The 27,674-nt window shown below is 41.8% G+C and overlaps 1 protein-coding gene across 1 annotated transcript in view; it reads left to right on the top strand.

Annotated features, from left to right (window-relative positions):
* TCERG1L (transcription elongation regulator 1 like) overlaps positions 1–27,674 on the top strand; it is a 343,152-nt gene that overhangs the window by 293,757 nt on the left and 21,721 nt on the right. The window contains exons 10-11 of the mRNA XM_040437737.1: positions 13,170–13,324; positions 17,359–17,428. Of these exons, the coding sequence (XP_040293671.1) occupies positions 13,170–13,324; positions 17,359–17,428 (225 nt within the window). The remainder of the gene's footprint in view (positions 1–13,169; positions 13,325–17,358; positions 17,429–27,674) is intronic.

Here is a 27,674-nt window from a genome sequence, read left to right as displayed (position 1 = left end):
TTGGCAAAAAACAACTTTTCCCATTTTTTTATACAAAGTTGGCATTTGACCAAGATATTTCTCTCACCCAGCATGGGTATATGTAAAATGACACCCCAAAACACATTCCCCACCTTCTCCTGAGTACGGCGATACCAGATGTGTGACACTTTTTTGCAGCCTAGATGCGCAAAGGTATCCAAATTCCTTTTAGGAGGGCATTTTTAGACATTTGGATACCAGACTTCTTCTCACGCTTTGGGGCCCCTAGAATGCCAAGGCAGTATAAATACCCCACATGTGACCCCATTTTGGAAAGAAGACACCCCAAGGTATTCAATGAGGGGCATGGCGAGTTCATAGAAAAAAAATTTTTTGGGCACAAGTTAGCGGAAATTGATATTTTTAATTTTTTTCTCACAAAGTCTCCCGTTCCGCTAACTTGGGACAAAAATTTCAATCTTTCATGGACTCAATATGCCCCTCACGGAATACCTGGGGGTGTCTTCTTTCCGAAATGGGGTCACATGTGGGGTATTTATACTGCCCTGGCATTCTAGGGGCCCTAAAGCGTGAGAAGAAGTCTGGAATATAAATGTCTAAAAAATTTTACGCATTTGGTTTCCGTGAGGGGTATGGTGAGTTCATGTGAGATTTTATTTTTTGACACAAGTTAGTGGAATATGAGACTTTGTAAGAAAAAAATAAAAAAATTCCGCTAACTTGGGCCAAAAAAATGTCTGAATGGAGCCTTACAGAGGGGTGATCAATGACAGGGGGGGTGATCAATGACAGGGGTGTGATCAATGACAGGGGGGTGATCAATGACAGGGGGGTGATCAGGGAGTCTATATGGGGTGATAACCACAGTCATTGATCACGCCCGTGTAAGGCTTCATTCAGACGTCCGTATGCGTTTTGCGGATCCGATCCATCTATCAGTGGATCCGTAAAAATCATGCGGACGTCTGAATGGAGCTTTACAGGGGGGTAATCAATGACAGGGGGGTAATCAATGACAGGGGGGTGATCAGGGAGTCTATATGCGGTGATCACCACAGTCATTGATCATGCCCCTGTAAGGCTTCATTCAGACGTCCGTATGCGTTTTGCGGATCCGATCCATCTATCAGTGCATCCGTAAAAATCATGCGGACATCTGAATGGAGCTTTACAGGGGGGTAATCAATGACAGGGGGGTAATCAATGACAGGGGGGTGATCAGGGAGTCTATATGGGTTGATCACCACAGTCATTGATCACGCCCCTGTAAGGCTTCATTCAGACGTCCGGATGCGTTTTGCGGATCCGATCCATCTATCAGTGCATCCGTAAAAATCATGCGGACATCTGAATGGAGCTTTACAGGGGGGTGATCAGGGAGTCTATATGGGGTGATCACCACAGTCATTGATCACGCCCCTGTAAGGCTTCATTCAGACGTCCGGATGCGTTTTGCGGATCGGATCCATCTATCAGTGCATCCGTAAAAATCATGCGGACATCTGAATGGAGCTTTACAGGGGGGTGATCAGGGAGTCTATATGGGGTGATCACCACAGTCATTGATCATGCCCCTGTAAGGCTTCATTCAGACGTCCGGATGCGTTTTGCGGATCCGATCCATCTATCAGTGGATCCGTAAAAATCATGCGGACGTCTGAATGGAGCTTTACAGGGGGGTAATCAATGACAGGGGGGTAATCAATGACAGGGGGGTGATCAGGGAGTCTATATGGGGTGATCAGGGGTGATCAGGGGCTAATAAGGGGTTAATAAGTGACGGGGGGGGGTGTAGTGTAGTGTAGTGGTGCTTGGTGCTACTTTACTGAGCTACCTGTGTCCTCTGGTGGTCGATCCAAACAAAGGGGACCACCAGAGGACCAGGTAGCAGGTATATTAGACGCTGTTATCAAAACAGCGTCTAATATACCTGTTAGGGGTTAAAAAAAACACATCTCCAGCCTGCCAGCGAACGATCGCCGCTGGCAGGCTGGAGATCAACTCTCTTACCTTCCGTTCCTGTGAGCGCGCGCGCCTGTGTGCGCGCGTTCACAGGAAATCTCGGCCATCGCGAGATGACGCGTATATGCGTGACTCTGCGCAGCGCTGCCACCTCCGGAACGCGATCCTGCGTTAGGCGGTCCGGAGGTGGTTAATCTCAGAATCAGACTTCTATCAGCACGCTAGCGTGTGTCTTAGGTTTTTCTGAATGACACTATCAGTACCTTCAATGTAAGATATCCTTTTTGGGATAGATTTCAAGTAGGCCTCAAATACCAGAAACTAGTTATTTTGAGAATGGCAAATTTGGGAATAGTTTTTCAACCCAGAAAAAAAAAAGTTCTTTTACGGTCACTACAAATAACTTGACCAGCTAAAACAGTACAGATTTGCTTGAATAGAAATGTGAGACCTGTTTTTTTTTGCATTGTGTGACAGGTTAAGGTTTAATCATAGAATCAGACTTCTATCTGCACGGTAGCGTGTGTCTTAGGTTTTTCTGAATGACACTATCAGTACCTTCAATGTAAGATATCCTTTTTGGGATAGATTTCAAGTAGGCCTCAAATACCAGAAACTAGTTATTTTGAGAATGGCAAATTTGCGAATAGTTTTTCAAACCAGAAAAAAAAATGTGCTTTTACGGTCGCTACAAATAACTTGACCAGCTAAAACAGTACAGATTTGCTTGAATAGAAATGTGAGACCTGTTTTTTTTTGCACTGGGTTACAGGTTAAGGTTTAATCTCAGAATCAGACTTCTATCTGCACGGTAGCGTGTGTCTTAGGTTTTTCTGAATGACACTATCAGTACCTTCAATGTAAGATATCCTTTTTGGGATAGATTTCAAGTAGGCTTCAAATACCAGAAACTAGTTATTTTAAGAATGGCAAATTTGGGAATAGTTTTTCAACCCAGAAAAAAAAATGTGCTTTTACGATCACTACAAATAACTTGACCAGCTAAAACAGTACAGATTTGCTTGAATAGAAATGTGAGACCTGTTTTTTTTTGCACTGGGTTACAGGTTAAGGTTTAATCTCAGAATCAGACTTCTATCTGCACGGTAGCGTGTGTCTTAGGTTTTTCTGAATGACACTATCAGTACCTTCAATGTAAGATATCCTTTTTGGGATAGATTTCAAGTAGGCTTCAAATACCAGAAACTAGTTATTTTAAGAATGGCAAATTTGGGAATAGTTTTTCAACCCAGAAAAAAAAATGTGCTTTTACGATCACTACAAATAACTTGACCAGCTAAAACAGTACAGATTTGCTTGAATAGAAATGTGAAACCTGTTTTTTTTTGCACTGGGTTACAGGTTAAGGTTTAATCTCAGAATCAGACTTCTATCTGCACGGTAGCGTGTGTTTAGGTTTTTCTGAATGACACTATCAGTACCTTCAATGTAAGATATCCTTTTTGGGATAGATTTTAAGTAGGCCTCAAATACCAGAAACTAGTTATTTTGAGAATGGCAAATTTGGGAATAGTTTTTCAACCCAGAACAAAAAGTGTGCTTTTACAGTCACTACAAATAACTTGACCAGCTAAAACAGTACAGATTTGGTTGAATAGAAATGTCAGGTCTATTTTTTAGGCGCTGGGTGACAGGCTCAACTTGCCCCTGATGTAGTATATGGCCAAAAAATAACCACACTGTTGATGGTTAAATGCACTTGGGTGACACAGGCTCAGCCTGCACCAGATGTAGTATATGGCCAAAAAATAATCAGACTGTTGATGGTTAAATGCACTTCGGTGACACAGGCTCAGCCTGCAGCTGATGTAGTATATGGCCAAAAAATAACCAGACTGTTAATGGTTAAATGCACTTCGGTGACACAGGCTCAGCCTGCAGCTGATGTAGGATATAGCACAAAATAACCACACTATTGATGGTTAAATACACTTGGTGATAGCTTGTGCTGGCGCACCACAAGTCACAAAATGGCCGCCGATCACCCCAGAAAAAAAGTGATCTAAAAACGCTCTGGGCAGCCTCAAAAAAGTGAGCTATTCAATATTAGCACTTCAATGATCCACAGCTGCAAATCGATCACAGAATGAAGTCTTTTGGAGGAGTTAATCACTGCCTAATCTCGCCCTAACGTCGCAGCTGCAACCTCTCCCTATGCTTCAATCAGCAGAGTGACGTGCAGCGCAACGTGACCCAAGCTTATATAGAGGCTGGGTCACATGCTGCACTAGCCAATCACAGCCATGCCAATAGTAGGCAAGGCTGTGATGGCCTCTTGGGGCAAGTAGTATGACGCTTGTTGATTGGCTGCTTTGCAGCCTTTCAAAAAGCGCCAAGAAAGCGCCGAACACCGAACCCGAACACGGACTTTTACGAAAATGTTCGGGTTCGGGTCCGTGTCACGGACACCCCAAAATTCGGTACGAACCCGAACTATACAGTTCGGGTTCGCTCATCCCTAATAGCTACCCAAAGTTTGATGAAGAATAGGTCAAGTTCTCTCAACTTTTTGGATAGTAATTGGATTTTTGGCAAATGCAAATATTTTATTGGTCCATTTTCCGGGAAATGAATCAGAGAATAAAATATTAATCCACAAACTATGAAGCGGAGGTCTATTATATGACGTCATGCACTGCAGAGTTTCCCAAGCCTTTCAAATTTTACACATGTTTTTTTAAAGCTATTTTTTTTATATAAGCCAATATAGAAAATATGCCCATGTTTGACAACAATTTTATTTAAAAAATATCAATATTTTTTGTCAACTTGGAAACTACTAAAGCAATTTTACGACACTTCTGATAATAAAGTTGGATTTGCATTTAAATTTAATGTGCCTGTGAATTCTGTAGCCAAATTTATGTGTGAGTGAAAAACAGCTCTGCAGAGACATCATACAAATGTGTTGTACAGCTGTGATAATAAATGTTCCTTTGACAAGAATCATAAGCAACGTCTCTCAAAACTACCTGATTTTGCTAAGTTATTTATTTTGTAAAAAAAATATCATTGCTGTTGGAATCTTTGGTATGCTCTAGTGAGTTTTGTTTAGTCCATATTTTGCCTGAAGAGCAGTGATTTTGTTGTGTCACTAATCTGCGCATCATATAAAAATCATTTTACTAAGAAGCTGTCCCTCAAAAAGGAAGAAAGCTGCCTCTAACCTGACCATAGCTGAGGGCTGATGATGACCACAAGGCTGAAACAGATCTGTCCATGGACAAGTTTGGCTGATAATACCCCAGTCATGTTTGACGATGCTCTAAGACTTACAATAAAATATTCCAATTAGTTTTCTTCCTTTTAGTATATTCTTCCCAGGGAGCATTCTTGCTGGTTCTCCCTAAGGAGAGTCAATACTTTAGTTTGGTTGAAAGAGAACATCAAAGGTGTTGTGCAGTGCTACAATATTAATGACTTATCCTCAGGATAGGTTACCAATATCAAATCGGTGAAACAAGCAAGTGAACTAGTAAGCAGTTTAAATTAACTACAGTAATTATACCGCACCTCCACTATAAGCTAGATGGTGTGCAGTTAAGTGAAGAGTACTGCTACCTCACATGACCACTACTGCCTCTTCTGCCGATCTATGGGGATCTCAGAGGTCAGACCCCTGAGAGATCTGATATTAATCACCCATCATGAGGATAGGTCATCAATATGGAAGCGCTGTACAATCCCTTTAATTTACTACAGTTTTTTTTGTGGATTAGTTACTGTAATCAGAATTCATTTGTAAAACGGAATTGGTCATTCGAATTTAACATTGTTTAAATACATTTTTATATTAAACCATTTTTAAGAAGTGTTTTTTATTATTTTCAATGTCACCATTAGAGATAACCGAATTTCTCAAAAATTCAATTCTGCCAGTTCACTGAATTTTCTGAAAAGATTTGATCATTTCCTGTCTGCACAGAGCCTGTATAGTGGTGTAGAACACTGAGCAATAGGGAGTCTGCTGTGGAAGTGAAACATTACTGGGAGCCAGTATGACACGCAGATGACAGGCATCGCTCTTAGAATCACTGCGCACTTTACTTATTTGGGCAGTTACAGGGCCAAAACTGACCAAATAACTCAGGTGTGAACTCAGTCTTACAGGTCAATGTTAGCGCCAGGTATAAAGAACCGTGCAGAGGCCCAAGATCCTAATGTAGCGTGAAAGAACGCACTCCTTTTACACCGTCGTCAGCTGATTCCACATAGATGTCTACAGAACCTGTTCTATTAAATGCTTATACAAGTAGAGCCCCCCCGACAGAGTGGAGAGGGTGTCTGCAGTAAGTTTGTGTTGACGTCACTGATGTTGACGTCACAATAACCACCCAAAAAACGGATCCTGTCTGTTGAGCATCCGCCTTAATTCGGTCAGTATTTGGTCAGTAATCCATCAATATTGCTAAAGCCCAAAAAAAAAAAAAACAGGAGTGGATCTAAAACAGAGATGACACGTGAATTGAATATTTGCATGTCTTCTGTGTTTTGTACCCACTTCTGCTTTTAGCTACCAAATCATAAGCTAATTCTTAAGGGACCATACAGGCCTTACAGCTGCTACACAGACAGGATCTGTTGTGCGTCTCATTTTTCGTTCCTTATGACAGATCAGAAGGGTCAAATAAATGATGATGTCAACCAGGCCAAAAAGGCAAAATAGTGGCCCAGTCATGGAGTGGAGAGGGTGGGAGAACAGCTTGAGAAGTCCACAGAGTGGCCCAATGACATAGTGTTGAGGAAGCAGAAGCATGAGTAGGCTACAGACTAGCAAGGTGACATAGTGTGGAGGTGGCAGCAGCAATAGCATGAGGAAGCCACAGAGTGGCCCAGTGACATAGTGTTGATCTAGCATCAGTATGAGGAGGCCACAAAGGGGCAAGGTGACATAGTGTGGAGGTGTCAGCAGCAGCAGCATGAGGAGACCACAGAATGGCAAGGTGACATAGTGTGGAGGTGGCAGCAGAAGCATGAGGAGGCCACAGAGTGGCACAATGACATAGTGTGGAGGTGGCAGCAGCATGAGGAGACCACAGAGTGGCAAGGTGACATAGTATGGAGGTGCCAGCAGCAACAGCAGCATGAGGAGCAGAGTGGCGCAATGACAGGGTGTGGAGGGGACAGCAGCAGCAAGCACGTGAGAACGTGGAGGTGGAAGCGGTGTAACCTGGCCAAGTTGTTGATTTGGTTGGGAAAGAACCACATTTACCCAGTAGGCCTTAAGACATATATTGTCCTTGACAGTAGTTATAGCTCCACGCGTCGGCGCTGCCGTGCACATTGGCAGACACCGACAGGCTCAAGGACTGGCCCACCTTCTGTTCTACATATTTGTGCAGGGCTGTTACTGCCTTTTTGGCAAAGAAATAAGGGCTTGGGACTCTCCACCTTGGCTCGGCACTAGCCATCAGTTCTCTGAAAGGTGCAGAGTCCATCACTTGGAAAGGGAGGGACTGCAGCACCAGCAACTTGGCCAGGAGCACGTTCAGCTTCTGCGCCGTTGGATGAGTGCACGCATACTGTTGTTTCTTGACAATCAATTCTTGTTTCTTGACAATCTCTATTCTATGATCGAATGCTGACGGAATGACTAACGAGGAGTAGGAGGGCGAGAAGCAGGAGGATCAGGAGCGGTAGATGACGGAAAGGACAGACAGCTCCCTTCGGCTGAGGTGGTGGAGCCTTGACTGCCTGAAATTGGGTGCGTGCCACTGGGCGATGCAGCGGTTGCTGCGGCAGGCTGGACCACCACATTGGAGCCACGGTTCTCCCAGGCCACTTTATGGTGACACTGCATATGTTGACGCAGGGCCAGAGTGCCAACATTGGCACCCTGGCCACGCGTCACCTACTACTCACAGATTTGGCAAATAGCCATGTTCACCTCCTCCGGCGGCTTAACAAAAACTGTCACATCGCCGAGTAGGTGATTTTACACCCAAAACTCCACACTGACTGCTACGGCTGCTGCCTCCGTGGATCCCTCCACCACTTCTTTCCGGGCAGGTAGGCTCCTGGGATGAGGGTGGTCTACCCCGGGCATGTTTGGCTCCCGACCTCCCACTGCTGCCACTCTGCTGACTCACAGGCACGGTACCGACTTGCTGGCTCCGCTGCTGCCTCACATGCAAGCTTCTACCCTTTTCTCCAGATGATGATGAAGCCGCTTCATCATCCGGCTCCCAATTGCGATCGGCTACATCATCATCGAGTACTGTCTGCACGTCATTGAGGAGCCTGGCCACTCACAACACCAGCTCCCACGCCACTCTCCTCATCACTACTTTCCCGCCTACCGGAGGAAGTGGTGGGTGTCTTCTCCAGATCTTGGCTGGGCAGTAGCTGCTGACTGTAATCTAGTAGCTCATCCTCACTGTATAGTGGAGCTGAGCATACAGCATATAATACTTCTCTGGCTGAGGGAACAGAAAAGGACAGTGGCAGGTTGAGGACAGGTGAGGGCACAGGGTTGTGTCTGATGAATTCACTGACTCTTGGCTGGGGGCATCTGATGTCACTTGGAATGAATTGGTTGACTGAGTGAACCATTCAAGAACCGCTGGGTTGCTGTTCAAGACACGACCGCTAGCTGACACTGGGAGCTCAGGCTTCTGGAAGTGACCCCGCCCGCTTACTCTGCTGCGACCTGTGCCTGCGCCAGAAACATTTAGGCCTCTGCCCCTCCCCTGTGCAGGGCCTGGCACTTCTCTGTCTGACATACGGTTAGATCAAATAAGTAAATAAAAAGGAAATTAATACACCATAAAAAAGGCTGTAATTTTGTCACTTCACCACACAACGGCAAATAATACTTTTTTGCCACTAATAAACCACAAAAAGGCTTTAGAACATATATCTGCAATGCTGAACGGCAAATAATACTTTTTTTGCCACTTATGCATGCCAAAAAGGGCTGTAATTTTCTCACTTCACCACACAACGGCTAATAAGCCCTTTTTTATCCACTTATCACACTTTAACCTTTGTAAAAGGAACTGGACTTTGCTGCAGGGGAGCCACCATGCTGCTAGTGAATAGGCAATACAGCAATCCCAGGGGTACAGGAACAATATGGTGAACAGGCACAGGTACAAATCTGCAAAATCAACCCCACCAGCAAGTATATATGATTTAATAGGGTTGATCATGCTGACAGGCACTCTTTAAAGGTTTGTCCCAATTAAGGCATATAGACATCATGTTATATGGTCCCAGCTTAGAACCCTGAATTATGAGCTAGAGTTAAAAGCAACTGCAAAGAGTACAATTCCTGTGCAGAAGCCTCATAATGTGGCTCGATATGGGAGCTACATTATATATTTAGTAAACAGAATAGAATTTAGTCCTGAATACCATCTTTGGAAATGCTTCGCTGGTGGGTTCCAATCCCACTCGGAACCGAACTCAAGTTCGGGAAATGTTTTTTTACAGTAGAAATCTATTTGTGAAGTCTTGAAAGACTTCGCTAAGTAAAAACTTTGGCTCATCGGAGCAAATACATTCTAATACTGTATGGAGTGCTCGCTTTGTACAGTATAAAAATTAAGTGTTATGCTAATCCCTACACGTGGTTGTACCCGTAGGTTTTCGTAAATTACAGTTGGTTGCTGGATGTCCGAGGAGGGGAATATTTTGTGATCAGCTTTTTTGTCAAAGGGCCCTCATAACAAGAAGGGATTGAAAAAAGTGGAGTGCCAATATGGCTCATTCTGGCTCACACCTCTCTGGCTAAGCTCCTGTCTACACAACCACATGCTGCATTCAACAACCCATACTGAATTGGCCCTCAACCAATAGCTATATAAGGTGTATGGTCAACTATACAGAACTGTGACAATGTACTGTACAGGTGAAACTCGAAAAATTTGAATATCGTGCAAAGTTCATTTATTTCAGTAATGCAACTTAAAAGGTGAAACTAACACATGAGATAGACTCATTACATGCAAAGCGAGATATTTCGAGCCTTTATTTGTTATAATTTGGATGATTATGGATTACAGCTTATGAAACCCCGAAGTCTCAATTTTGAGGTACCCTTTGCTCAGGGGGTATGGATTAATTAGCTGACTAGAGTGTGACACTTTGAGCCTAGAATATTGAACCTTTTCACTAAATTCTAATTTTTAGCTGCATTAATGTAATTCCCTGCAATTTGCATTACTGAAATAAATGAATTTTTGCACTATATTCTAATTTTTCGAGTTTCACCTGTAAAATTAACCAGGCAGTCTTCAACTGAGCTCAGATACTGTAAAATGTCAATCAGATGTGATCCAATAAGTGCCATGCCAGCTCACTGTACCTTGTCATTTTATTGTTAACCTGTAAGGACGCTTCTGCTTGAGTATAATGCTTTAGCAGACAGCTCCTAAGTAAGTCAAATCCGCTTTTTGGCAGAAATTCAGGCCAAGGAATATTCTCCTTGCAAGTATCACATCGAGTCTGAAAAAGTTGTAAATATGTTGTACTAAAGGAACACTGGTGTTGTGCTCTCACTGAGTGGTATTACTGGTGCTAACTGGAATCTGCATAATTTACAATGCATTTTAATTGCTTTCTGCTCTGTTTAATATCACAACTCACATGCTCAGCTGTTTTCTGGCACACAACCATATATTCACTCCATCAGGTGCTCAGATTGCAGGCGGTAAGAGCATCACTGATGCAGGTGGAACGAATTAGTGGTTCTCAGATTTACAAGGGACCCTGAATGTAATCTAACTTTATCTCATACATCTAAACATAGACATGATTTGTGGCTTGTTTAGCTGATAGATTCAGTACAATGACATGGTGCTCTGTTATTTTTGTGCCTATTTTTTTTTGTGTGCCTATTGTGCGTCTATGTTTAGTAAATTTAGTACATTTTATACGTATGCAATATCTATGAAATTGATAATAAACTTCATGTTGATCCGTGTTTTAAAGGCTATGAACACCTTTGGGGGAATTTTGTTATTAAGAATTAACATAGTGGCCCCCAATGGTCAAAAAATGATATGGCTGCCTTTGGAGCCAATTACCTGTCACTAGGGTCTATTTATTTCATTCAAAACATTGATTAGACTTAATTGATAATTTAGGGGTTGGGCCTCAAGAATTGTTACCTCTAGTGAGCCCAAGAAACCGCAATCTTACATGGCGCTACATGTGGTAAAGTGATTTTCCAAGATTTTCCTACCCATGACCTATCGTCAGGATCAGTTTCTGATTGGCGGAAGTCCAACACTCAGGACTGTTGATCAGTTATTATTCTCTCAGCTTTTCCTAGGCCGTTTGATGACACGATCACGTGGCCTAGTAGCAGCTCAGCCCCATTCAAGTGAATAGGGTTAAGTGCAGTACCAAGCACAGTCGTTATACAATGTACGGCGCAGTGCATGGTAAGCTGCGAGAAGGCGACGGCACTCACAGGAACCCCACTGATTTGTCAAAACTGATCAGTAGGGGCCCCAGGTTTCGGACCCCCACCGATCAGATACTGTTGACTTACAGATTATCTTAGCCGAGTGTTTATGAGCTGTAAGGAGTTCAGACATAAAGGCTATACACCCAGCTATTAGAGCTACAATATAATGGCAGTGTTGGACTGCGGCTCCTTGGGCCCACTAAAGGAAACTATTCTTGGAGTCCAACCCCTGTATCATTAATGAAATCTAATCAAGGTTTCGGATTAAATAAATAGACCTTAGTGGCAAGTGATTAGCTCCAAAGGCCGCCAATTTTTTTTTTTTCCTAGACCTCTGGAAAGCCACTATGATATTGGAACCTGGGCCCCCCGGGTAATCCCCTTGGTTCTCTGGTGAGCCAGTCTGACCCTGCTGAACACTGACCCATTCAATTGAATGATTAAATTCACATGGGGGATTTTTTGCCCAGACCACTGGTCCATGCAGAGAAATTTGCAGTATGTTTTAACTTTGGTTTAGTGCAGGCATCCTCAAACTGCGGCCCTCCAGCTGTTGTAAAACTACAACTCCCACAATGACCTGCTGTAGGCTGATACATGTAGGCTATTCGGGTATGCTGGGAGTTGTAGTTTTGCAACAGCTGGAGGGCCGCAGTTTGAGGATGCCTGACTTCATCCATGTGCTGTCTGTTAAAAACTTGTGCCTGTTTCTGGCAGAAACACAAACTCATTTTCTATCTACTGTGTGGAAGACTCCTTCCATGCACATGGCTATATTTTTGATGGTCCATGCGGTGCCTTCATAGTTCTACTGATTCTCTGTGAGAGAGCACAAAGCAAATCGATGGCATGCTGCAAAGCCTTCTGTTTTATTGAGAATAACTCCACAGGCAGGCCTATGTGTTCATTCTGTTTACTAAGACTCTTCCTGGAATACCATACAAAAGTTTATTTTAGAACAATTTAGACCAACTAGACTCAGAACATTGGTTGACTTATTAATGGCCTTCACCGAGTCATTTGGTTTACAAGATAACGTGATACTCAGGAGTATCCGCTAGCAAAATATTTTTTCTTTGATTCTTTTACTTTGTGCATGGAACATTTTATTGTACTTTATATTTCATTTAGAGCAGTCAGCTTTTCTATTTAGTGGGCAGCAGGTCACCTCACAATTCTAGATATATAAATGTTAACCAATATTCTCCATCAGCCTATATGAATCGGTCATTTGACAAACGAAAATTGGAATGACATTGAAAGGTGTCTTTAAATTGCCAGCTATTTATTCTTTAAATTCATATAAAATTACTTTTAAGTCAGACAATATTTTGTATTTGATAAGAATATTGAATCCTGGGCGTTTTTGTGTCAAGGTTCACATATCTCGCTGATAAGACTTTTTTTCCTTGCAGTAAAATGGACATTAAGAACTAAGCACTTTCCACAAAGCTAGTTTAAAACAGCCATAATGCCATCATATTTTAGCATCTCTATTGTGGGCTGAAAATCTAGTTTTCCCACAGCACTACTAGACGAAACTTAGATCACGCAGGCTTATATGGGTTCTATGTGTTTCTATGTACATACAACCAGAACATTTCTTAAAATCTGCCTTTTGTCTGCTGTCACTCTAGTGACTGCTGCCCAGTGACTGGACAGCATTGCATCTGTTTACATTTTCTACACTGTATAAAGATTCTATTATGTTTTACTTTGGCTGTCTTTTATGTTATGATGATATATTATATGTAAATTTTCTATCATTTTTTTATTTTATTATTTCTAGGTGTGTGGTATGGACTGGAGATGACAAAGTATTCTTCTTCAACCCTACAATACAACTATCAGTTTGGGACAAGCCAATAGACTTAAAGAATCGAGTGGATATAAACAGAATCATTGAGGACCCCCCACATAAACGCAAACTGGAATCTCCCACAAGTAACTAAGCGCTGTGATTATTTATTTTATTTCATTCAATATACTTTATAATTTGTAACAAAATCTTACATTTTTATTTCATTTAAGACGACTGATACATTGGTTGTTTGTAAGTCTGGGTTCACATTTTTGCCATCTGCTAAACATATAGGTGTCTCAGACTGATACCATAGCGTGGCATCCGTTCACCATAGAGTTCCATTGTAAAAAAATTGTAAAATAAAGTATACGTTTTATTGCCGGACTCTGCAGGATATAAAAGTGTGTTGTGCCACACTTTTATATCTTTTTTTCCAACTTATACTTTAAATGGATGGTAACATGTGATGTGAACCCACCCTAATAGATGGAAGTTATGTACAACACCCTAAATTCCACTTGGGGCAGGGGATGAATAATGGAGTAATCTTACCACTTTCTTGGTTAACCCTTTATAACAAATTTGTAGACATTATGGGGCACATTTATTAAGGCCGCCATTTTAGACGCCGGTTTTAATAAGGTCCTGCGCTGGCAGTGGATCCACCGGATTTATGAAGAGGCGCAAGCTTCTTCATAACTTTGGCGGATCCACTGTCGCTTTTAAATGTAAGATGTCTTACATTTAGACCATTTTCTACGCCTAAACCAGTCCCCTTCTCCACCCACTCCACACCCACTTTTTTAGACCTGGCTTGAGCGGGGAGAAGTTGCAGGTTTAGGCGTATTTGTGTTTGATAAATGACCCCCTATATCTGTCTGATGAGAGATACACTTTAAAGAGAACCTCTTACTTTTTATTCTTGAAATTTATTTAATACTGTATATGGCGATTAGGGATCAGCGAATCGACTTCGGATGAAACATCCAAAGTCGATTCACATTAAACTTTGTTTCTATACTGTACGGAGAGAGCGCTCCATACAGTATTAGAATGTATTGGCTCCAATGAGACAAAGTTATTACTTTGCAAAGTCTCGCGAAACTTTGCATAATACCTTTATTAATACATTTTTACTGTAAAAAAAACATTTCCTCAACTCGGGTTCGGTTCCAAGTGGTACCTCATCCCTAATGGCGATACCTCAAGCTGGAGACATGATGAGCTGTACTTCTCCCCCTCAAAGTGTACCTAATCTTTAAACAAACTCTGCATTAACTAATAGTACAGTGTGTACATGAGGAATAACACTATTTTGGGCCATTATATCACGTATATCTGCCATTTTCTAGCAGTTTTCATCTGTACATGCTTAATGTCTAGCTTGCAGATGTCAAAAAAAATGGTGGGTGGAAACTAGCATAAACTACTGCACACAGAAAGGAGAGAAGAATCATGCAGAAACAGCTCCAGGATCATGAAGAACATTACAGTGAGGTGCTGACCTGTATTGGTTGTGAATTTAGCACTTGTGCTGAAATATTAAACTCCCATATAGCTCTGCAGTCTCTTTAGTATCTCTCCTTAAGTCACGCCGCACTCATGCTGCTGCTCACTCCCCCCCCCCCCATAGACTTGTATTGACATGTTTAATATAATCCTCCTGTGGAGCTGCTCTATTTCAAAATGGAATTCAAATCATTTTTCAAAGTGAAAAGCAATTAGTAACGGGGGAGGTAAAAAGCTGATACCATAATAAATAGACATTTCTTACTGATAAAACATATCACAACATTTTTAGTGGTCGCTTGTATCATTGATTTATGTAAAATTGTGTGAACGTACAGTGACTCTTTAAACACCCCCATACATCTCAAAAAGGGATTGTGCCAAGATTTAAACATCTTCTATCCACATAATATGGGCTAAGTTTCTGAATAGTGGGGTTTCAACTAGGGATCGAACAGATTTTTACAGTTATCGGTGTCGTCATCTAACCTAGCCGATAATGTGTCCAGCATGCTATCAAAGAACATGAGCGCGCTGCTGTCAGCACGCTCATGTTCCCTCAGCAGCACAGGGGAGAAGGAGTCACTCTCTCCCTCCCCCCTGTGCCGCACTGCCAATGAGGATAGACGGGCGGAGGAGGGGGCGGCGCACTGCGCCACCAATGATAAGTAACATCTAATACAAATACAGGAGGTGGTGCCCAGCCTATATGACAGGAAGCTGCGATCCGTGGCAGTTAACCTCGCAGGGTGCCAGCTATGTGATTTTGCGCTGACACACCTGCCTCCTGTATTAAACGTTAATTATCATTGGTGGCAAAGTGCGCCCTCCCCAGTTTAAAAAACATTGGTGGCGCAGTGCGCCCCCTCCCCCCCCGCCCCCCAGTATTAAAACATTGGTGGCGCAGTGTGCCCCCCACTTCCCAGTATTAAAATCACTGGTGTCGCAATGCGCCCCCCCCAACCCCCCTAGTATTAAAGTCAATGGTGGCAGTGGCCACAGGGTCCCCTCCCCTCCTCCTCATTGGTGGCAGTGGCAGCTTCTGATCGGAGCCCCAGCAGTGTAATCCTGGGACTCCGATCAGTTACCATGGCAGCCAGGACGCTACTGAAGCCCTGGCTGCCATGATAATCTCCCTGCTGCTGTGTGTACTATGCACAGGGCAGCAGGGACAGTGTGAAGTCCTATACACCCTAATAGAGCTCTATCAGGGTGAATAGGACAAGCGATTAAAAGGTCCCAGGTTCTAGCCCCTAAGTGGGAAAATAGTTATTAAATAAAAAGTTAAAAAAACACCAAAATATTAAGTTTAAATCACCCCCTTTCCCAATTTGACATATAAAATATATAAACAATAAATAAATAAACATATCACATATTGCCACGTCCGAAAAGCCCAAAGTATTAAAATATATTTAAAAAAATCTCCTATGTGGTGAACGGCGTAATTTTTTTTCTCCAAAAATGAAAATGCACAGAATATCGGTATAAGTTATTGGTTATCGGCTCTAAAAAATCCATATCGGTCGATCCCCTAGTTTCAACCACTAGGACCCCAGCCGATGGTCAAGCTTCCCTCTCCATTTATCTCTGTAGTAATTGATGATCTTTGGCAGTCCCGTAGAAAAATGGAGAGGCAGCGCACATGCATGAGGGCCACTCTATTCATACAGAGGGGACAAAGGACCCCTGATCACATGATGGGTGGGAGCCCCAGCGCACTCCCACTGATCAGATACTTACCCCCTATCCTGTGGATAGGGGAAACATTTAAATCTTTACAAAACCCCTTTAAGATGTCATACTTGAGTAATGTCTGTGTGTATTCATAGGGATTACAGTGAAGGAAAAGTACAGCTCATGGAGGCACTGTTCAGTGTTACTGTGTATAAAAAATGATGGCATCGATTCCATATTTGTATTAGACATTGGACATACATTATGTGAATATTAATTTAAGAAAAAAGGTGAAAAAAATAAATATGTGCTGACTAAAAGTAATGAAAGGTGACAAACACTTTCCAAGGCAGATTCAATGCAATATTTGCAATAACCTTTTCATGTACTTACCGTAATTATGCATTTCAATTTAAGGCATTGTATCATATATGAGAGCCACTTCTGAAAATAGAACAAAGGTGAAGGTGAATGATTGGGGGTAGTAGTATGCATTGTTACATGACAGTTGTTCAAATTAAGTGCATAAATATCATGATCCCTTGATGCTTAGCAGCTCCCCCTATGGTTCATAGAAGTGGATCCCAAGTGGGAGAATGGCTCTACGATGTCTATGTGATCTAATAATTTCCCTCAGTAATAATGAGTTTTAAAAACTAGCAGTCACCAATATTAAGAAAGCCTCTTCAGTCTGGCCAACAATCCAATAGAAAAGGAAACATTCTGACAGAAGTCTAAATCAATTTGAGCACATGGATCTGCGCCAACATCGCAGAATGAACAACAGCATTGTAGTCCTTAAAACTAAATATTAGTTCATTAGGTATTTTGTGCTCAGCTCCGAGCTTGGGAATTAGTCCATTATTTCCAGATGCAAACATTTGGCTTTCGAGACTGAACATAAATCATCATTATGGAAGTGTTTGGGGTGTTTAAACATTCTGATTACTATGGCTTTAAAGCAATTTTCTCTCCTTATCTCTACCAGCTGGCAAGAAAGATGGACTGGTCCCAGAAGATGCTAATGATGAACACAACTCCAAAATTAAGAGAAATAAGTGAGTACTCTCTATGTGGCAAGAGGACCTCATGTGTACTCAATGCCAGGATAGCTTGTAAGTTTCAACAGGACTTGATGTGAACTCTATGTGCTAAGAGGATTTAAAGGAGTTTTGCCATAAAATACTTTTTATTATGAAGTTTATTTTCATCAATTGTTCAGCTCTCATTTTGACTTTTTCTTTTAAAATTTACTTCATTTGCAGTTTTCTCTTATCCCCCTTGCTTAAATCCTACTTCCTGGTTTGTCTTATGACTGCTTTCCCATCATGTCTTAGGGCAGTGAGATGTGTCCTGACATCCGCATCCCATGTGACACTAACTAGTGTTGAGCACGAATATTTGAATCGCAAATTTTAATTGCGAATATCGCCACTTTGAGAATTTGCGAATATTTAGAAAATAGTGCTATATATTTGTATTCATGATTCACGATTAGTGTTGATCGCGAATATTCTTTTTATTATCAAATCTCTTTTTATTAAGATTCTCTGTCTTGCAAATTTATCGCAAATTCATTGTGAATATCAGCACTTAGCAACATCCCTAGCAACCAATAGGAAAGTTGCCTACCCCTTAGTGTTGATCGCGAATATTCTTATTGCTAATTTTTATATTACATTGCGATTTTCGCAATCAAGAAAATAATGACTGGAGATCACAAACTCTCGAATTTGAAAAGTTATGGCGAATATTCAGCCAAAAATTTGCAAAATATCGCGGATTCGAATATTGCCTATGCCGCTTATCACTGACACTAGCCACACCCCTTTGTTCTTACCAATGATGCTTCATACATCCTATATTACAAAGCTCCAATGCAGGACGTAACCAACAGCAACTGAAAATCGAAACTGATTTGCCACAGGGTGCAATGGTAGGTTAAAACTTTAGAACAAGCCATTTTGTTAAATAGTGGTATTTGAGGAAAGTGATATAACAGTGATATCTGTTGGGCAGGGTACATTTATATTAGTTGTGGAACAATCCCTTTAAAGTGTGCTTTCTATGCCAACAATTTCTACAGGTCTTTGGGTATACTGCAAATGTTAACAGGTTTTGATTTGTACTGAAACAGCGCATTAAAAGGTTTTCATTGATGACCTATCCTTAGCGGGGGTGCACCACAAATGAGGCCAGGTGAGGCCATCAGGCCTCAGGCAGCACCAGTAGGGGCAAAAGGGGGGCAGCCGAAGAGCCATGGGCTGAATGGCAGAGGTTAGGTTAAGAAATTTGCATTGCGAACGGTAGGGGGCACCATTTCAGTTGTCGCCTCAGGCAGCAGAAAGGCTAGGTGCATCCCTGATCCTTAGGATATCACATGATTGTGTGGTTCTGATAATAGCCTTACTTCCATGAGTACCTCAATCATTGTTACAGATACAAGTGCCCTACCTTTGGTTGTGGTTGGGTCTGGTACTACAGCTCACGGTCCAACTCAAGTATCAGACCCCCACAATTCAGATATTTATGGCCAATTGTAAGGATAGGCCAGCAATGTTACAGTCCTGGAAACTCATTTAAGGTGTATTAAATGTGTCAAAAGTATTTGGATTAATGAATACTGTTCCTAGGAGTGTAGGGATAACATAATTGCAGTTGACAGTTGTAGTATTTCCTATGCTGCTGGTCAGGTGGTTTAAGTCAGTCCTGTCTGATGTCCCTGTTGTCAAGGCCTGCATAGACATTAGCGTCAGCCTAAAGGAGGACAGTATTTTTCAGGAAAAACGTTTGGAGGAGTTATAGAGCCTCATGGAATTGGCCAAGAGCTCCATTTTTGCCCAAAGTTTCTGACAGCATTCTGAGGAACCTGCATACAGTCGGGCTCAGTATCAGTTTTATAGTTGGAAAATATCCATACTTTTTAGCAAGCATTAAAGAGGGAGCAAGTGTTCAATTTCCCTGCAGTGTTATAAGAGGGGAATTTAAACGTTGTACAGTTGCTATTCAAATCGTATGATTGTTCATATAGGGCATTTGGGGGCAATTTTATATTATTGCATTTTACTCATTTTGGCATAAAATAATTTTTTCAGTTTTTTTAAATTAAAAATTGTTAGTGGTTTCTGTTCCATAGGATTAAATTTCAGCCTAGCTGTAGAGTATCATGTTGCTGTTCTGATGGCTATGTATAGCCCTTATCTCTGAATTCCTAAAAGCTCCTAAACACTTATTTAAGCCATATTGTAATCAGTTAGATAGGAATTAGGCTTTGTTTATGAGCTGGAAAGAAGTTGGCCGGCACACGCTGAGGTGCACGCCGCACGGGATAGGATGATTTCCACGTGTAATAGAAAGAAGATCCCAGCAGACATGTCTTCAATGCTCGTGAAGTTTTATTGCATGTAACAATATGTCCGTAGAAAAGGACGCGTTTCGGCTCAATTGCCTTTCTCAACAGATAGATGTGCATAGTCGGTAGCTCATATATATACACATATCAATGATTAAAGAGAGGAACCTCCCAGTGACGTTAACGCCCAAAATAGGGGCGGTACATGCATAGTCGCATGGTAACATAGTCAAGGTAGTCAATCAAAGAATCAAAAAAAGCGCAACAGGTATCAAAACACATGTCAGTAATAATTAAATACTATTAGATATTGTTATTAAATACCAGTACAGCTGAGGTACTCCTTCATTTAAATGGTCGATGTCTAGAAAAAATAATGCAAAAATTACAGAAGTTAATATATATAAAATGGTGAACAGAAAATAGCACTAATAAAGATCAGATATGCATAATTTCATAGTCGCGATTAAGACCTCTTGGATGAAGGGTATCAAGGGTATGAATCCAGTAGGCCTCCCGGCGGCGGCGACATTAAAAAACTACTTTTGCGCCGGGAGGCCTACTGGATTCATACCCTTGATACCCTTCATCCAAGAGGTCTTAATCGCGACTATGAAATTATGATTATCTGATCTTTATTAGTGCTATTTTCTGTTCACCATTTTATATATATTAACTTCTGTAATTTTTGCATTATTTTTTCTAGACATCGACCATTTAAATGAAGGAGTACCTCAGCTGTACTGGTATTTAATAACAATATCTAATAGTATTTAATAATTACTGACATGTGTTTTGATACCTGTTGCGCTTTTTTTGATTCTTTGATTGACTACCTTGACTATGTTACCATGTGACTATGCATGTACCGCCCCTATTTTGGGCGTTGACGTCACTGGGAGGTTCCTCTCTTTAATCATTGATATGTGTATATATATGAGCAACCGACTATGTACATCTATCTGTTGAGAAAGGCAATTGAGCCGAAACGCGTCCTTTTCTACGGACATATTGTTACATGCAATAAAACTTCACGAGCATTGAAGACACGTCTGCTGGGATCTTCTTTCTATGTTTATGAGCTGTCAGGAATTCAGAGATAAGGGCTATATATAGTCGTCAGAACAGCAACATGACAGGACTCAGTGTAAAACTGAAAACTAAGACGCAGGTTGTGTCCGGGTTAAGGTTCAGGCTTTTAATCATGTGGAGCAGAAGCTGCTGACATTTTTTTTAATAAAGATCAATTGAAAAAAAGATTTTTAGCCCAGAATAAGTAAAATGCAATCATAAAATAGCCCCACAGGTGTTCGTAGCCTTTAAGGGGTTTGCCCGCTTTTGTAATGTTGATGACCTATCCTCAGGATCAGATCGGCAGGGGTCCGACTGCCAGGACACATGTCGATCAGCTGCTTGAAGAGAACATAGTGGTTGTATGAGCGCTGTGTTCTCTTCAATAATGACCTGCTCGCTATCAACATTGCAGTGGAAAGCAGGTGTAATTACAACTCCAACGTAACCATTCCCTTAAATAGGATGGAGCCATCCCATTGAAGTGAAAGGGATGTAAGAGTTGTAAGTACATTTGCTCGCAGCTGCAATGTTGACGGCGAGCAGGTAAACATTGAAGAGAACACAGCGCTCATAGAAGAGCTGCGTTCTCTTCAAACAACTGATCAGCGGGGGTGCTGGGAGTTTGACCCCACTGATCTGATATTGATGTCTATTCTGAGGATAGGTAATCAATATTACAAAAGCGGAGAACCCCTTTAAATGTTTGGGTTCTCAAGGGTGAAAGATATTTTCCACTCTGGATCTCAGGCTAATAGTGTCTCCTCAGTGGAAGACCCCAACTATTAACTCAAAATTCCCTAATAGGGTATTTGGAAATTGATTTTCTAAACCAGACAACCCCCTTAAATGTTTTTAGCCTAATAGAGATTAAAGAACCTCTTGGATATTAAGCCATGTCACATCATTAAGTTGTAACTTGTCTACAGTGTCCTAGCTTTGTCATTTATCATTCAAGTTGATGCAAGTAATTAATCTCTCTGGCAACTATGTGACACTAATGTTCTAAATGGACTCCTTAATTAGACATTGTGAACAAATAAATTACTTAATTTTTTTAAAGCAGTGCAGAGTATGTGGCGTAACCACAAGCTGCTGGACTAATAGGGTTTATCGCAAGATTAAATCAAGAAGGTGAAACTTAAGGGTGATGTCTTATATTTCAGTGATTTAATTTGATTTTTTTTTTTAAACAAACATGAATATGAAGTACAGAAGTACAACACTGATGAGTAAAGACTAGGAGGACACCCAAGGAAACATGAAAATCTGAGAAAAATTGTGAAATGTGGGGTCACGAGTATCATCCCCAGTGGAGCTTTAAAGTATATAAATTATAAAAATGTATTTGTGATGTGATATTTTATGACAATTGCCTGACAGTTCTTCATTAACCCCTTTCTGATTCAGCCATTTCCATTTTTATTTTTACCTCCCTGCCTTCCAGTAGCCATAACCTATTTTCCTGTTCACATAATCAAACCTGGGCTTGTTGTTTGTGGGAGAAGTTGAACTTTCTCACGGCACTACTCAATATTCCATATGATCTAGTGGGAAGCTGAAAAAATATATATATGGAAAATATATGTAAAATTGGGGAAGGGGGTGATTTAATCTTTTAAGGTTTTTTTTTTTTTTTTTACTTTTATAGTATTAACTTTTAACCACCTTAGGGGGCTAAAACATGAGATCTTTTGATCCATTGTCCTATTCACCCAAATAGAGATCTATTAGGGTGAATAGGATTTTGACACGTTCCCTGCTGAGCTTTGCTTTGTGCACAGTTCAGAGAGCTATACATGGCAGGCCTGAAAAGCTTTAAAAGCGTCCAGTCTATCATGGTAACCAATCAGACTCCCATGATTTCACTGTGGGGACTCAGATCGGAAGGCAGAGGGAGCCGCATTCCTCTGCCTTACCTCATAGATGTCGAGATCAGTGTTGATTGCGGTATCTGAGGGGTTAAATAACAGGGTTCGGCATGATCGTTATTTCCCATCATTCCATCTGGGTGCCTGCTGTATTACTCCATACATCACCTCAGCCACTGTGACGTACCGATAGCAATTATTATTATTTTTTATTATTTATTTTAATTTGTAATAAAGGAAAATAGGGGTTATTTGAATTTTTTTATTCTTTTTGTTTTTTAGGGAACTTCAACATCCGATCATTAGATTGCTTATATCATAGACTGCAATGGTTTATCATTGCAGTCTATGGGAATATCACTATGTTCCTATTAAGCCCTTCCTCATGCAAAGCTTGATAGGGACTTTACTATGGCAGTCCGCAAAGCTTTCAGAAAGCCCCAGGCTGCTATAGTAATTGAAAGGTGATCACCAGGGACACTCTGCTCCCATTAAAAAATCACTCAGATGCCATGGTCGCAATGGACTGTAAGCATCTGAAGGGGATAAAAGTCAATGATCGGAGTTGTCTCCTATCAAAATTCTGCCACCAGGTGTCTCCTGTCTGATAGAAGAAGTAACCTCTGGCTATGGTGCTTGAACAGCTCCTGAGTGGCCACTGTGTTTAAAGACCCAGCATCTACTGTATGTGTATGGTGGATGTTGGGTAGGTGTTAATATAAAAAAAAAAATCATAGTGTCTTAATTGGATTTTCAGTCCCTGCCTGTCAACTTCCACAAGGACAGGGTAATGTACTCTGATGCAGCCAATTACTGAACTTAGCAGTGACGTGTCCCTAAGTGGCACATCACTGCTAGGTCACAAGTCACTTACAGACATGTCACACTGAGGCCAGTCATTGGAGAGCATGTGACCTCGCCCATGCAGAAGTTTACAGGTGGGGACTGTAAGTCCAGTGAAGTCAGCCATGAAGCCATAGAGCCGAAAAGGAGCTTTAGGGAGCAGATAGGTATAGATTTAATCACAGGTACCACTCATACTTGTTCATTTCAAAGGTGGTCAGTGTTAATACTAATGGAAGCCATCTTGCTTCCTGTTTGGACCTACTTCAGATTACATGGAAAGCCAAACATTGCATGAGCTTTGTAACTTATTCCAGTCTCATGACCCTTGAGAATTTCCTTTGCCAGATTGTTCCTACTTCTTTGCTGGATTTACTTCTACAATTAAATCTATTCTTCAAGCTAATGATGTTTCATCCATTTCTTCACCGAGCTCTGCTCATTCCACTGGATTTTAGCAGTTTTTCATCAGTATCAATAAACACAATGCAGCTCCATAAAGTCCTAGCTGTGGGGGAGGTTATGGGCCAAGAGCAAGCAATTCACAGGCTCTATAACCACTTTAGAAGACTGATGGAGCTTGTGAGGTAATCCGTTTTGCATCATTTTAAAGGGTTGTCCAAAACCCAAACCTATTGCAAGGCAGCTGGGGAGGCTATGGTGCCTAACACCTGGCCCCTACACTTTCTGCCGACATCCCCACTATCATTATGTGTGACTTCAACATCCCCATTGACACCTGCCACTCAGCCGCCTCTAAACTCCTATCACTCTCTTCCTCCTTCGGCCTCTCACAGTGGTCTTCCGCTACCACCCACAGAGATGGTCACACTCTGGATCTTATCTTTACACCCCTCTGCTCATTATCTAACCTTTCTAATTTGCCTCTTGCCCTATCCGACCACAACCTACTCACCTTCTCTTCACTGGTCTCTTCTGCTGCTCCCCCTGTCCACACACTAACACACCCCTGCTGGAACCTTAAGCATCTCAACTTTCGCTTGCTTTGTGACTCTCTTCTGCCACTCTCTACTATTTGTTCCCTCCAAGACCCACATACTGCCACCACCCTGTATAACACCACAATAAGTACAGCTCTGGACCTCACACACAACAAAACCCAGGCACACCAATCTGACCAAAAAACTCAGACAAGCTTCCAGGGCTGCTGAGCGGTGATGGAAGAAATCCCACTCTAAGGATCACTTTACCACATACAAGCAATCCCTCCTCATTTTTAAATTCTTACTCGCTGATGCAAAACAGGCCTACTTCTCATCTCTCATATCTTCCCTGTCCCACAGCCCTAAACAACTCATCCCTAACCTCACCAGAGTATTTATCCCAGCCCTAACACATCTTTTTAACCTATCACTAACCTCTGGTGTCTTCCTCTCTGGTTTTAAACATGCTACCATTACACCCATCCTCAAAAAGACTTTACTTGACCCATCTTTTTTGTCCAGTTATCTCTCCATATGACTTCTTCCATATGCCTCAAAGCTACTTGAGCAACATGTCCATTCTGAACTGTCCTCTCACCTCTCCTCCTACTCCCTCTTTGACCCCCCCCCCTTTCAACTGAGACTGCCCTTACCAAAGTCACCAATGACCTACTAACAGCCAAAACCAAAAAATATTACTCTGTCCTCCTTCTCCTTGACACTGTCGACCACTCCATTCTGTTACAAATTCTCTAATCTCTTGGCATCACTGACCTGGCCCTCTCCTGGATCACATCATACCTCACAGACCGGACGTTTAGCATCTCCCACTCTCACACCACCTCCTCGTCTCATTCCCTCTCTGTTGGTTTCCCACAAGGCTCTGTCCTAGGACCCCTGCTTTTCTCTATCTACACGTTCGTGCTGGGACAGCTCATAGAGTCCCATGGCTTTCAGTATCACTTTTATGCTGATGACACACAAATCTACCTCTCTGGTCCAGACATCACCACCTTACTAACCAGAATCCCACAATGCCTATCTTCCATATCCTCCTATTTCTTCTCTCGCTTTCTAAAACTTAACATGGATAAACATGGATAAAACAGAATTCATCATCTTTCCCCATCTTGCTCAACCCCCCCAACAGACCTATCTATCACGATCAATGTATGCACACTCTCCCCGGTCAACCAAGTCTGCTGCCTTGGAGTGACCTTGGATTCTGCCCTCTCCTTCCGACCACACATCCAAGCCCTTTCCACCACCTGCCGCCTCCAACTCAAAAACATCTATCGCATCCACGCTTCCTTCAACTTTGAGTCTGCGAAAATGCTTGTACATGCCCTCATCATTTCCCGCTTAGACTACTGGAACATTCTCCTCTGTGGCCTTCCATCTAGCACTCTCCGACCCCTCCAATCTCTCCTCAACTCTGTTACCCGACTAATCCACCTCTCACCCTGTTACTCCTCTGCCTCTCCCCTCTGCCAATCCCCATTGCCCAGCGAATTTAGTTCAAAATGCTAACAAATACATACAAGGCTGTCCACAACCTCTCCTCTCCCTACATCTCTGAACTACTTTCCCGATAGATCCCCACACATTATCTCCGATCCTCACAATACCTCCTTCTCTCCTCTCTCCTCATCACATTTTCCGACAACCGCCTCCAAGATTTCTCCCATGCATCCCCCACACTCTGGAACTCGCTACCACAACATATCGGACTCTTACCAACAGTGGAATTCTTCAAAAGAAACCTGAAAACCCACCTCTTCAGACAAGCCTACAACCAGTGACCCTGCTGCCTCTATACCGCGATGACCAACTTTACCCTCTTCTACTGTGTCCTTCTCCCATACCATGTAGATTGTAAGCCCTAACGGGCAGGGCCCTCTCTCCTTCTGTACCAGTTTGTAACTCGTCTTGTTCATGCTTAGTGCCATTGTCTTTATTATGTATGTATACCCTTTTCATATGTATAGCGCTATGGAATGAATGGCTCCCATCCGCTTCTTCAGGTCTCTGCTGGGTTGGAGGCATTATGTATCATCTACACGCCATGACTGTGGCACAGTTGCTGGTCAATTAATGGTGTCAGTGGTGATGTGTGCATGCATGGTATTAATGCTGAGGCTCAGTGACTGGCCTGTGGAGACCGAAAACAGCATAGACAGGGGCCAGGGCTCTGGAACCGGGATCCCTTGAAAAGGTAAGTTGGATGTTTTTTAGGTTCAAACCCTGCCCAGCCACCTTGCAAAAGTTTTGCTTTGGGACAACCTTTTAACTTAGAGGGATGAGTTTTTAGTTATTTCTTTTTAAGTTTTTAAATCATGCCACACATTTCAGAATATGTTGCTAAGAGCAAGGGTAGGGACGAACAAAATTAACTTTCTACAGATGCGTTATTGCTACAGTTGTAAACAGTCATCAGTGAGCGTAGAAGCCTGGATCCAAAACTTTTTTACTTTCATTGATACATTATACAGAGATCTTGAGATGGATTTATTACTTATAGCTGAATTAAGTCTCCTCATGACGAATAATGTAAAAAATGTTGTTTCTTCACTTGCATATTTATATTGTACCTAAGCAGCCAATCTGTTCAGCCGTACTTTCAAGGGAATCCCTATCAACCATTGTAAATAATAACATAAGCAAAATTATTGATTTGCCAATTTCTATGGACATAAATTTCTAGGTAAGGAGTTCTAGTGACGGCAGCTCTTGATAAATGAGCCTATGGTTGAATAAAGCTTGTTTCCAGAATCAGAGCACACTACATCATATACTGTATCATTCTTTTGTGGCTGCAAATCCATGAATAATATATGGAAAGTGAAGCTGAAGTGATTCCTCATTTCTATTCAAGAAAAGTGGTCAGGGGATCTAAGCCGGACCTCTAGAGCTCACTAAAACTATTTATGCAACCTTTTATGGATTACATAAAAAATGCCTTTCCTTGTGAAGCTTCTCTTAAAGCTGCACGAGCCGACTATAGTAAAACTTGATCCAACGTATTACATGCTAGACATAAAAATATAATACTGTTTTTCTGAGGTACTTGCAGAATAAATATTTGGCACAATTTAAGAATAAAAATATTTAGGTCTAAGAGCAAGTTACTTTATTATTTAAAGGGGTTTCCAGGATTTGAAAACCGGTTCTTATATTTTTTCCAAAAACAGTGATACTGGTATCCATAGGTTCTGTAAGGTAT

This window comes from Bufo bufo, chromosome 6 (assembly GCF_905171765.1).
Source record: "Bufo bufo chromosome 6, aBufBuf1.1, whole genome shotgun sequence".
NCBI classification, from domain to species: Eukaryota; Metazoa; Chordata; class Amphibia; order Anura; family Bufonidae; genus Bufo; species Bufo bufo.
This window is presented reverse-complemented; position numbering and strand designations above follow the sequence as displayed.